General features: G+C 39.5%; 1 protein-coding gene across 35 annotated transcripts in view; it reads left to right on the top strand.

Annotated features, from left to right (window-relative positions):
* The window catches only part of GPHN (gephyrin), a 231,080-nt gene that overhangs the window by 214,140 nt on the left and 3,589 nt on the right, over positions 1–13,351 (top strand). For 18 of the 35 annotated variants that reach the window (XM_083456678.1, XM_083456707.1, XM_083456674.1 and 15 more), the window contains 6 exons: positions 6,564–6,596; positions 9,735–9,822; positions 10,956–11,029; positions 11,810–11,874; positions 12,312–12,415; positions 12,708–12,804. In XM_083456678.1, the coding sequence (XP_083312804.1) occupies positions 6,564–6,596; positions 9,735–9,822; positions 10,956–11,029; positions 11,810–11,874; positions 12,312–12,415; positions 12,708–12,804 (461 nt within the window). The remainder of the gene's footprint in view (positions 1–6,563; positions 6,597–9,734; positions 9,823–10,955; positions 11,030–11,809; positions 11,875–12,311; positions 12,416–12,707; positions 12,805–13,351) is intronic. The other 17 variants (XM_083456691.1, XM_083456686.1, XM_083456696.1 and 14 more) reach the window with 1 other exon arrangement.

Raw genomic sequence — 13,351 nt, forward strand, 5'->3', positions numbered from 1 at the left:
ATTCCACTGCTACATAGCCTATAGATATAGATATATAGAGTCTGTTTATTTAATACCTTTGTATATTGGCTTTATTCTGAAACACTCAAAGTAGTATGCCATTAAAAATAATAGCTTACACTGTAAGAAACATAACAAAAGAAAAAGGAAAGGAATAGGCAAATACACAAACGAAGGCACCAATTCTTAATTATTAAGTCCTCTTCCAATTTTTAGATGATGATTGGAAGTGTTTTCTAAAAGTTATTCCCTGCTAAACTGGGGGCCGGGGGGCAGGGAATGACCTCTTCTGATGCAGCCTGGTAGATTGGCTGTGGATGGGACTTCAGTTACCTTTTCCCTCTGATTAAGCCATTTGATGATACAGTTATGTAAATGATCACACAAATGAAATGTTAGTTGTTTTAGCCCTTTGGTGAGTATGAAACGATGGTGGGCATGGGCAACCCATCCCATTTCGCCACCTGAAGAAAACAGGACGTTGCTGCCTCCAGCTCCACTCATATGCCGAAGCTGGAGTTCTGCTGCTACCACCACTTCTCCTCATTTTTCTGGTGCTGGGGGTGAGGGCGGGAGCTCCAGCACTACCTATGATGCCTCCCCCCCCCCCCATTGCCAGAGAAGTGAAGAAAGGCAGTCACAGCAGCGAGAGCTCACTGCTTCTCACTGCTTTTAGTGGCAGTGGCAGTCAGCAGGCACAGCAGTGGGCTATGCCATCTCAGGATCATGACACCTGATGCAATCGCCTTGGTGTGTCTAACGGTAACTCCAGCTCTGACAGTGAAATGCTTAATATTCATTACGTCTCCAAAAGACTTGTAGAAAAGGGTGAAGACAGAAATGTGGGAGAGGTGATATTTGAACATCTGCCCTATTTGCTCTGAATTTTTCTCCTTGTGTAGAATTGCTTGGAGTCTTTGTTTCCGTTCCTTCATCTTAGACTAAACTGATAGTAGCAACTGAGTTCTGATAAGCAAGTTAATTTTTCTAGATTTAGACACTGACCTTGGTTTGGTATTATAGAGTCCTGCCATGTTCTCTGTAGGCCTCATGTGTACTATTACCATAGTGTAAAATGGCTAATTACGGGGATCTCTTGCTCCAGGTTTGAGGCAAAATCTTCAAAGTGAAATTGGTTGATGTATTAAATTGTAAGAATCATTGCATTTTCAAATATTAATATAACAAATATGGGAAAAGTGACTTGCAGTAATTGAGAGATTCAGCTGGGTAAAAAGATTAGTGGAGAAGAGAACACTGTACGAGTGATCCATGGAGTACATTGTGATCTATAGAGAATTGAGTTGGAACAAGACTGTGATAATTCAGTCCCCTGTGCTGAATCCTGTCATGCCATATTGCTTAATTTTGACTTCATATTAACTGTATATTTCAGAGTGATGATATAATGAGAAGGCTAACAGAGATGGTTGCCAGTTTTAATGAACAAGTGACAGAAAAAAATTCATAAGGGATCAATAAAGCATAGTCTAGCAAAGAGAGGTATTAAAATGAAGGTCAAGTAAAACTCTACTGGAAATTCAGTTAAAACAGTCTCCTTAAATGCTCATTGGATTATTGGATGAGGACTTTTGAGGTGTTTCATTTTAATTGGTACCATTAAGATTGTAAACTTGTGCCTGGGCTACCTGACTGCTGGTAGAGAGTCAGGATTGAAATGACATCACTATATATGGAGAGAGAGAGAGAGAGAGAGAGAGAGAGAGAGAGAGAGATTTCTATATCACCCTTCACCAAAATGATCACAGGACAGTTTGCAAAAAATAAATAAAAATAAAGCAAAATACATAATGAACAAAAACATTAAAATCATTATCCTAAATTATATAAATAACATAGTTAGCAACAGCATAAAAATGACTTAGCCCATGTCTCTAAAAGTTTGACAAAAAAAATGTTGACTATCTCCCATGCTGGCATACTGGACTCAGGTGGGATTAGCTCAAGGCAGTTGCCTCACCAGAACTTTCATAGGTGGTATTCCCAGGAGCAGCTTCAGTTTTAAGTTCCTGGCTGGGGCAAGACTCACATCCATAGAGAGATTGTTTCAGAGACATGGAGCCACCCCTAAGAAGGTATTTCCATGCCCCCTGCACTATATGTCTCATTTAATGAAGGGATCACCAGGAGACCCTCTCCTGCTGATCTTAACGTGCAGGCAGATTGCTATGGGAGAAGGCATTCACTCAGATATTTGGGTCACAGGCCATTCACACCTTTAAATGTCAACATAAACAGCTTGTATTGGATACGGATACTGGATATTGGATATTGACAACCAATGTACTGTAGATGTTTGAGGATAGAAGCTATATGCTAATGGTTCACTGCTTCCACCAACACCCTAGCTACTGTATTCTACTGTAGTTGCAACTTCCAGATTGTCTTCAAGGGCAATCCTACATAAAGTGCCCTGCAGTAATCCATCCTAGAGGTTACTAGAGTATGGATAACTATAGCCACACTATACCTTTCCAGAGAAAGCCGTACTAGATTCTTTCAGACTGAAAGAACCTTGTGAACCTTTCTGGAAGTAGCACTCCTTTCCTACCTATGGATTTGCTCCACACAGAAAAACAGCATGTCAGGGAGAAAGCTAGGTGAAAACCTTTTTGCCTCATATTTAATTTTCTACAGAAAGGAAATAATTTGTTATAGAGGAGCATGCAATCATGTGAGCCCCCACCTATAGTCAAAAGTTATCCAGTCCAGAAACAGATTTTACCATTTTAATGCAATTGGCCCTAATAAAAGAATGTATGCAATCAAGATGTTCTGTACTGCTGATGAAGTTTTCCAAGCAGATTCTACCAAGTATTGAGCATTAATTTTTGGATTTTTTTAATATCACTTATATAATCAGTTAGTAATCAATCTGTTCATTAAGTGATTCGCATCCCATTAGTTTTAAAGTGGTGAAAAACAAGAGTGTTACTTCCAGAAGGACTCGTAAGACTTTTCCAGTCTGAAATAATCTAATATTTCTGTGATGATGTCATTGTATCAGTTTGTTTTAAATATATATATACTGCTGGCTTTGTTATGCTGCAAATTAGTTACAAAATTGATCTGCCATCTGCTGCATAGTAATTTTGTCTACAGATTAAGGGTAGAACAGTGGAGCAATTAGATGTTTGCGATGCTTCTTGGATTGGCAAAGGTAACAGAGATCATAACAGATTCAGAAGCATTTTAGGCACAGGCATAGCACAGTGAGCTCAGTACAGTCATACCTCGGGTTACTGACACTTCAGGTTGTGCGTTTTCGGGTTGCGCACCGCGCTGAACCTGGAAATACTGGAACAGGTTACTTCCGGGTTTCAGCGCTCACACATGTTCAGAAGCACTAAATTGCACTTTGCGCATGCACAAAAGCGCCAAATCGCAACCCGCACGTGCACAGACGCGGCGCTGCGGGTTGTGAATGATGCAGGTTGCGAACGTGCCTCCCGCACGGATCACGTTCGCAACCCGAGCGTCCACTGTACTTTGCTTCCTTATATCGGTATGATGAAAGCAATGATTTCTAATTAACCAGAGAAAGCTTAGTTCTGTGCTTAATTGGCAACATGCATAGTTCCATAAAACACACATATTCCTTATAGAGCATATACAGTATCTTAAATAAAAAGATATAGAGCCTGATATGTAAATCATTATCATTCTCCTCTTATTATCTGTCACAAGAATCGTATTCTGTTGAATAATCACTGATGTTGCTCTGTGGCAATTGACAGTTTAAGGCAGCGTAGGGGAGAGTTAACACTCTGTAGAATGACAACAAACGTGTAGTAGGCTTATCTGCACCAAATTATTTGATTCCAGGATAGTCATCATAGCACTTTCTCCTCAAGATAGCTGCATGTGGATAATACTAAATGATCCTAGACATAGGGTTGAGTCAAAGAGGAACCTGTTTTTGCCTTCCCTTCCACCTGTTTTGGAATTTAGAAGAGAGCCTCTACCCTTCCACTGTTAGCTAACAGAGGAAGACAGAACTAGTTAGAAGGCTTCCACAAGTACTGTAGAAGAAGAAGAAGAGTTTGGATTTGATATCCCGCCTTTCACTCTCCTTAAGGAGTCTCAAAGCAGCTAACATTCTCCTTTCCCTTCCTCCCCCACAACAAACACTCTGTGAGGTGAGTGGGGCTGAGAGACTTCAAAGAAGTGTGACTGGCCCAAGGTCACCCAGCAGCTGCATGTGGAGGAGCGGAGACACGAACCCGGTTCACCAGATTACGAGACTACCGCTCTTAACCACTACGCCACATTGCAGCACACCCCCTTGCTTTTTTCTGTACTCTCAGAAAACAGCTGTGCCTCACCTGGCAGCAACTGCTCTTCAGTCTTTGGCAAATGCTGTTTCCAGAGTGAGGTACTGCTAGTGCCACCAAGGACAACAAAGGGTCAGTATGTGGCAGCGCTTCCATTTCTCCAGGACGTCAGGGAAACACAAAGGTTTCAGTCTAGAAAACTGCTTCAGCCAGCCCTTAGCCTGGCCTGGCCAATTTTCCTTCTGGAGAAGGCAAAGTGGGGTACATGTTTCCTTATAAGGGAAGTGATGTGTGAATATCTCTTAAGTTTTACTGTTCTTCAGATAGGAAACATTTGAGCATAGATATGTTCTTTTATGAATTGCACTGCCAGGAATCATCTGTCAAGTCCTCTATGGGAACTTTTTAAAGACAAATAATCCAAAAAGCATCTTCTTCCTCAAGTTAGCAGGTGATAAAATGTGTGATACTGTACAAGATTTCTTCACATGTTTTATTTTCAAGGGAATTTCTCCAGAGTAACAGTTGTCTTATTTCTCCAGAGTAACAGTTGTCTTATCTCCCAATGTGGAAGGCATGAGCAACCCTTGCCCATGAGGGAGGGAGATAAAGTTTAAATTGAGGGTTGCAATCTTAAAAGCACCATTAATTGCACTGAGGAAAATTTCAGTGATATGTTTGATTACCCTGGATTTCCTTTGTATATTTGTAGTAGTTTTCACTCTACTGACAGGCAAAAACCTTTTAATTTAAAGAGACTTAGCCTGTTAGGCTTAAGTTGTTGTCTTTTCATTTGTATTTCTAATTTAATTATGGTTGGTATCCAACATTAGTCATACTCCGAGTAAAGTGTTGAAATGAATGGACAGCCCATTAATTTCATTAAGTTTACTTTGCATAAAACTTAATTGGATGCATCCCTGTTTTTAACTAGTTGCTGTTATCTAACTTCATTGTCATTTTGTTTACTGGTTTGTGGATTAGTGGGGGGGGGGTTAATTATGGATTTTACAATTAGCTCTCTTTGGCATTTTTAATGGAAAGATTGATTATAAAGATTATGAATAACAATCCACAGGAATATTCTGTTTACCTATTGATACAATACATACACCTATCTCGTTATTTCCCCATGTTCCTGTTGGTGTTCCCAATATAGAGGTGTGGCATATGAGATGACTCGCAATTCTTAGCATACCATATTGGCAGTGACAGTGCAAAAGGAAAGCTAGTGGGAGCTTTTACTAAGCTGTGTGAAAGAGTGTATTTTCTAGCAAGAACTTCATGAAGGGCAGAAAATCACTGGATGAGGCACCATAGGCTAAAAACTCATTGGAAAAATACATTACATGGGAGCAAAGTTTCAAACCTTAAATCTGCAGTTGGCTATGCTGTGTTGTGTTCTGGTCTGTAACCATCTTTTTTACAACAAGCCTGATAAGCGCAGTCAGATTAAAATTTATAAAATACCTTAAAGGTGTGCATTGCATTCCTGTCTTGTTTGTTTTTACAGTCATGTGAGACAGGTATATCCTGATCATAGCATGGCAATTGTAAATGCTATGCTGACTTATCAGATGCTCTTGTCCATTTTCCATCAATCCAAATCCAGCTTTTTGGTTGTGGTATGACAGATGAAGCAAGAGACAAAATTAATACCTGCTGGGTGCATATGAGCTTGCTAATTTGTCCTGTCTGCTAATGTGAGTAAAACATAACTGTTGTTTGCTTTGTATTAGCTGTATTTTAACCAAAGACTACCAAAAGTTGCATTGGCATTTGGTGTAAAATATATTATATAGACACATGTGGCATATACATTTTAACGTGAAATTGCCAGAATATTTGGGAAAGAGTAGAAAAGTACATATTAGAAATTAACTCTCACAAAGATTATTTGAACCCTATATTAAGTGGGTTATATAATATAAGCATCAAATCCATTTTTAAAAATTAACTTTGTTTCTTCACATATGACAGCATATTTTTTATCAGATCATTATTCTTTACAAAAGATTTTCACCAGTTAGCAACGTGTAGATTTTGAGGTGCTTCCAATTATTTTGACTCTCTATAAAACCAGTTACTAGCAGGTATGTAGTCAGAAACTTTGTGGCGAGGGGAGCTAAGGATACAGCAATTGATGCCAAACAGCCAGAACCTAGGTACACATTGCCATATATGTTTACAAGTATCTAATTGTATTAAATATTTTAAAAAACAGTTTCAAATCTTTCAAAGTTTAAAAATATACCTTGTGCTTTTCAGTACCTTTGAACTCATTGGCCAGAACTCTGGAAGGTAGGAGCAGCTAGAATAGTTCCTGCATGCTTTTCCTTATATCTCTGCAAGTAAAGGGGCTAGACTAAAAACAAAAAACCCACAACCTTGAATATATATGTAAAGGGGTCTGGAATTTCCCTAGTGAGGCCAGCTTCCCACATACTCCCTTACAGCTAGGTGCCTGGATCCTGGGTTCCAGCACACACCATTATGACCAAGTAAGGAAACCTAGAATTGAGCCTATATATATAAGGGTATAGGGTCATGTAATTCATCATGGTTCTCACTGAGTTATTTGGACAAGAAAATGGTCAGTAATTTGGGAGAGAGCTAAAGAGGAAGGAATCTGCCCCTGGGGTTGTGGGTGTCAACATACAGGTTTAGTCCCCAAGTCACTGATATCCCTGCATATACTGTTTTTCTTTCATCCATGGCTGCCATTCATTCCAGTGGGGAAAACTAAATCACTGCAATTTGTGACAACTTTGCAGTGAGAACACAGCTTGTCCACCATCACTGATACAGGGATGACCCAGCAGGGACGCTTTGGGTGGGAGAAAAATACATCTCTAGGTACAGAACATACAGATTTCTTCCCCATGGTCCTTCTGTGTATTGGCCTTCTCCTAAGACAAATCCTGCCTGTTCCAATGAAGTGTGGCTTGCTACTTTACATATAAACAGGGAGTTCTCATTGAGCTTTCCGTAGTGATGTGCATGTTTATTTTTTGTATGATGCAGATTACAAGAATGACGTATTTCATTACATTTTTCTAAACTAAACTCAGTGTACCTGAAGTTACCGATTCAGTCATGCTAGTAGTGGCCAATGAGGCAGCGGAGGCACCACCGCTCTCCCAGCTTCCTAGCACAGTGTGTTGCTGGTGCTTACCGGAGTGGCAAGGCATGGGGAACTCAGTACAGCACAGCATGGTGGAGCCAATCTGCTGCTTTTGCCATTATGCACCCAGACTACGCAGAGCTTCCTGCACCTTGCACTCCCCTTCTAGTAAGCACCAGTAACATGCTGTGTTTGGAAGCCAGGAGAGAAGCAGCATCCCTCATCCACTGCTGCACACAGGTTTAATTAAAAATTTAAAATCTCTTGCAATTTTCTCTGAACGTGACTTCTCTAAAGACCTTTCTACTTAATATTAGATCTCCCAGTGGACATTATATTCTATCTTTAACTTCCCTCATGACATTAGTAGATTTTATTCACTTTGAAATATCCAACTATATTATTTGCATTGTTGTGAGAAGGGCAATTGCATCTATAGAAGGTGCTTAGAAATTCTCATACTGTTATTCCTCAGGACATATTCTCCAAAGAGACGTCTCATTCTGTTGGGTGACCCTTCTTTTCTGGAAGACTTTAGTTATAACTTCAATTTCTTCCTCATTTGTTACCACCACTCCAGATCCCTGTGTCATACTTTGAGCACAAGTAACTTGTATCCAGGTGAGAAGGAGAGATACTGGAGATGCCCAAAGACCTCCCTTTCCACATAATGGTCTTATACATTGCCAAGGAAGAAAACAGGGCTCCTATGTGCATAAGTGTAGCCAGGGGGTGCAGTTGCCCCCCATCAAGTAAATAAAGATACTTAACTAACTGACCAATTACACTGCATAATGTCTGTCCACCCCCCAATAAATCCTGACTATGCCCATGCCTATCTGGAAGCTGTGCTCACAGTGGGAGTGGATCATTCCCATATTCTTAACATATGGTTATAGATTTGAACTTTGGAAGTAAATCTTTGCAGGTCTGTTCCTACACAAGAAGGAAACCGTTGTGGGAAAGTGATGGCAGATAATTCTTTCAATGATGAAGTATGAAATGATATGCACTCTAGATCTTATCTAACAGTTGAGATGTTTGGAGAAACTGTTTCAATTGTCACAACAGTGACCATCATTCATGTTTACATATATACATGTTCATTATGTAGTCTTAACTGTTCATTCATAAGTTACTCTTTATACATTTTCATTGTTTTTTGGTGTTTCTATGATGGTGTTGGTTAGATAATTCTTTCAAAACATATAACTAACGTTCATAGTTTCCTTTTATCTGGAATATTACATAACAGACGATGATACAAATGTGTTCAAAGTTCATAACGTATAAGTTTACAGATACCAAGACAGTTTCAAGATACCATTTATCAGTGCTAGCTCTAAGATATGGGGCCATCTTGGCCATATGCCTTCTGGGGGTGGGGGGGAGCTCCCTGAACAGGGCTGCAGGCACCTCACTACATCAGTTTGCTTGCATTCTGTCTCTGGGCCCAAACCACATTGCCACCCAGAAGCAGAGAGCTAGGTGACAGGAGAATGCTGCCCTATCTCCTCTAATTGCCACACACATGCTGGGAGAACAGATGATCAGGTAGTAACAAGGTTGAAGGAACCAATTTAGGAAGTCTGCAGTTCAGACACACTCACACACCTCTGGTGTGGTGAACTTCAGAGATGCCCAACTATGCTCTAATCATATGTGACAAGGACCTCCTGAACAGCTAACCCTATCCAGCTGCAGCTGGGGGCTGCACTGGAGTAGGAATGAGAGCTCACAAACAGCAGCACAGTTTGAATCTGGGACAGATTTTGTTAATCAGTGTTAGTTTCCAACAGCATTAACTGAGCTGAGACCATTTATAGTTTTGACATTCATCATGAGCGGTAGAGAATAAAATTTAAAAAATTGGAAAATATGGGGTTTTCATTACCTCTCTGAAAGGTATAAAGTAAATTATGATTCTTTCCCTCCCTCCTTTTCTGGCTGCTGCTTAATGTTATCCTGTAGTAGCCCATCCATCTGAATTGTTGTAATGCACTATGTGACTGACTACATTAATATTGCTATATTCAGAATTAGTCTGGACTAGCTTAACTGCATACCAAGATTGCTTGTGCATTCAGTTAACATTTCCGGTACACGAACAAAATACTGTGCCTACTATTACTGTTTCTTGATAGTTTTACTCTTGGAGAATATGTTCTGCCTGCTTAAAAAGATGTATTTACATTTGGTTGCGTTTTTTGGTTGTTGTTTTTGCAGAGATGTATGTATTCCCCCCCCCCCCTTTTAAAGTACTTGGAATGTACAAATTAATGGTCATTAACCTGCTTGCTTTTGTTCTCCTTCAGTCCAGATGATTTACTTAATGCCTTGAATGAGGGTATCAGTCGTGCTGATGTAATCATCACATCAGGAGGTGTGTCCATGGGTGAAAAGGTATGTGCAAAAACTATGTTGAGGCCGGGAAGTTAAGCCAGAGATGAAGCAATAGGAAGAAAAATATATTCAGAAATGACAAGTGCTAATGATAACAGAGGAAATCTGAGCATGGTCTGGATCTCCTATTGTTGGGGGGAGGCTACTTGAAAGGTTTCCAAGTTAAGAAAGAAAAACCCTTATTTTTTTCCCTGTACTCTACTGTACCGAACAGGGTTTCCAGGGTTAAAGGATTTGTTGTTTATTTTATTTTCTTGTGTAAGCCACCCTGGAAATATCAATTGGTCATTGAAGGGCAGGTATAAAATTCAGAAATAAATGTATAAAAGAAAGGGTAACCATAGTTCACCACTGCTAGGCTTTTAGATATTCTGTGTCACTGAGAACCAAAGATATATTGTCGTCTTCTTGTTTAACAGGACAAAGAGCAACAGGGTCATGTGACCCATTGCTAAGCTATTACCACTTCCTACCCCCAAACTATTAGATACTGGTAGAATGTTTTTGTGGTCTAAATAGAATTGAAGAAGTGGTGAGATGAGCTTGTGAAGCTGTGCCACATTTTCAATAATTGTTTGGAAAAACCTTTAAATATGGGATAACTCTGAAATGCCTCAGTTTTAATAATGCAGCATAAGTAACCCACGTAATTTGAGGATCCCTTTGCATCTCAGTACACCAGGCAAAGGATCATTCTGGTCAGAACTAGCCCACACATGGAAATAATTGACATATTAGTTGTTCTTCCTCTGTTCTGTGGGTGGCAATTAATGTCCATTCTTAATTGGTCTAGTGATTTATCTAGTTAATTTTGATAGTAAACTTCACTCTGACATGCTGATTAATTTTGAAACCCCCCAAGCGTCAACATCCAACTTCTTAGAATGACAAGTGGGGTTCAGTAATAAAAGATCTATGATTGCCATTTTATTATATTTTATGTGTTTTGATGTATTTGTAATTTTTTGTTGGCTACCTTGAGTGCCCTTTGATAGAAAGGCAGGATTCAAATTTACTTAATAAATAAAACTTCTAGGACTGGACAAGGTATCATCCTACGTATCTTAATTAATACTTTTGAAAAATTAGGTGTTGTAAATACCTTGAAAACTTTGTTTTTATTTTTAAAACAGGACTATCTTAAACAGGTGCTGGACATTGATCTTCACGCTCAGATTCACTTTGGCAGGGTTTTTATGAAACCAGGGTGAGTAATGTTTCCTAGTTAGATATGGACTTGGATATACTACCAAATAGGCAAAATAGTCCGATCTGGTAGAAGTTTCCTATAATTCCAGCAGACACAGGTTTGGGGCTTCAGGAACATTTTGCAACTATGTAGTGGCAGAGGAAAGGTCTAAAGGGGGGGGGAAGAGAAAAGGTCTGTAGGATGAAACCTCCCTCAGCCTGAAAAGCGAGATGAGTGTTGCACCCCATAGTTGCTTTTGACTGGACTTAACTATCCAGGGGTCCTTTACCTTTATCGACCTTCCTCCTGAAACATTCCTTAAGTCTTTTAACCTCGCTGCACAGATACAACTCTAATCCCCTGTCACTTACAGATGTATTGCCAATCAATCACTGTATAAAAGACCAAAGCAGGATGCATCTTCAGTTTCTCCCCATTACACATCACGATCACATTGAGAGTTTCTCTGCCCTTGGCTGCTGTTTGAGGGGAGAGGGAAAGTCATATCAACTTTACTACACATATTTTGTTTCACTAAACATTACAGGGGAGATAGGTGAAGGAGACACAGGGCTGCTTCTTTTAACATCCCATGTTATATCTAGTTCTTTTAACTGATGATATTATTCGTTTTGCTATTTATAAACTTGCTTTTAACATTGATTTCTATTGACAATTTTAAGGTATAATTTTATTTTTATAGTTTCGTTAAAAACTGTTTAGAGGGTCTGTTTACAATTAAGTTTTATACAAATTTTGTTAAATAAATAGTTTTAGCAGCTGACTTTTTTTCCCTAGGTTGCCAACAACCTTTGCAACTTTGGATATTGATGGTGTAAGAAAAATAATATTTGCACTCCCAGGTAAGGTTCGTTGAATTATAATTATAATTGTCCTTCATGGATAACACAAACAAAATCCAAAACAAAATGCAAAGGTTTTTATGTTTGGACCTCTAGTTCCTAAATGAATTATCTTTGTAATCTCACATTTGTGCACTATATAGTTACATCTTTAATATGCAATAATGCCTATGGCTCTAGTGAAGGCAACCTGCAGCTTTCCAGATGTTTTTGGACTATAACATCTGTCACCCCTAGGCATAGGCAATGGTCAGTGGTGATGAGAATTGTCCAACAACATATGGAAGGCTCTGGTTCACTATCTCTGCTGCAGGTAAAATATATCATCTGTTCCTAGCACAGCTGTACAGCAAAGTAACATTGGGCGGGGGTCATTCCCTAAATAATTCTACATTGCTGATCTATCAACTGTTGTGGGTTTTTTCTTTTTCCTCCAGGGAATCCTGTGTCAGCAGTTGTTACCTGCAATCTTTTTGTTGTCCCAGCACTGAGGAAGATGCAGGGAATCCTGGATCCTCGTCCCACTATCATAAAAGCCAGGGTGAGTTTTTAAATATGCAACGAACTTCTGTGTGCACCCTTCCTGATTCCTGCCGTTTTTGCACATGGTGTCAATCACCTATGGGGAAATTCAGGCTGCACCATTAAAGTGGATTTGGTGCTCTTGCACTACAAACACAGCAACTGAGATAATAATTGCTTGCCATTATGTCATATAACTTCCCAACAAACAAATCAAAATGACTGTTCAATAAACAGCCAACATTGTATTAACCACCCTCCAAACTTTGTACATGACATAGTATTTTCTTTCTGTGCATGCTTTTCCACAGTTATCATGTGATGTGAAATTGGACCCTCGTCCAGAATATCATCGGTGCATACTGACTTGGCATCACCAAGAACCACTGCCTTGGGCACAAAGTACAGGTTAGCTGTTTACTATCATTTTCTATTTCTTGTGCTCCTTGACTGGGTTTACGGGTTGCAGAATATGGAGAAATGAAAGGAACCGTGAATGACTTGTGCTTTCTCTACTTGTGATGGCCATGTACCATGTGAAAGGTAGTCCCAACCTACCTTCCCACAAGCTAAAATGATGATGATGATTTCTTTATTGCCCTTCATCCCAGGATTACAAGATTGTTTACAATATAAAATCTCAAAAATACAGTAACAAACAAAAACAAAACAGCGCCCCCCCCCCCCCAGTTTCAAAGGCCATAGAACGCATATTGGAAGTTGCACAGCTTCCGAGGTGCATTTTTAACTTTTTTTCATTGACTCTGCACCCAGCCCATTGATTCTTGGTTTTCGAACGTTTTGGAAGTCAAACGGTCTCCCGGAACAGATTACATTCAAAAACTGAGGTTTCACTGTACTTTAGTTTTCACAAATAATGGGCAGGATTCAACTAATGAATCTCAATAGCAGAAGCCCTGTGAAAGCACTTTCACTTGTGCAGCATCGCTTCCAC

The sequence above is a fragment of the Podarcis tiliguerta genome (assembly GCF_965153285.1).
Source record: "Podarcis tiliguerta genome assembly, chromosome: 1".
Lineage (NCBI taxonomy): Eukaryota > Metazoa > Chordata > Lepidosauria > Squamata > Lacertidae > Podarcis > Podarcis tiliguerta.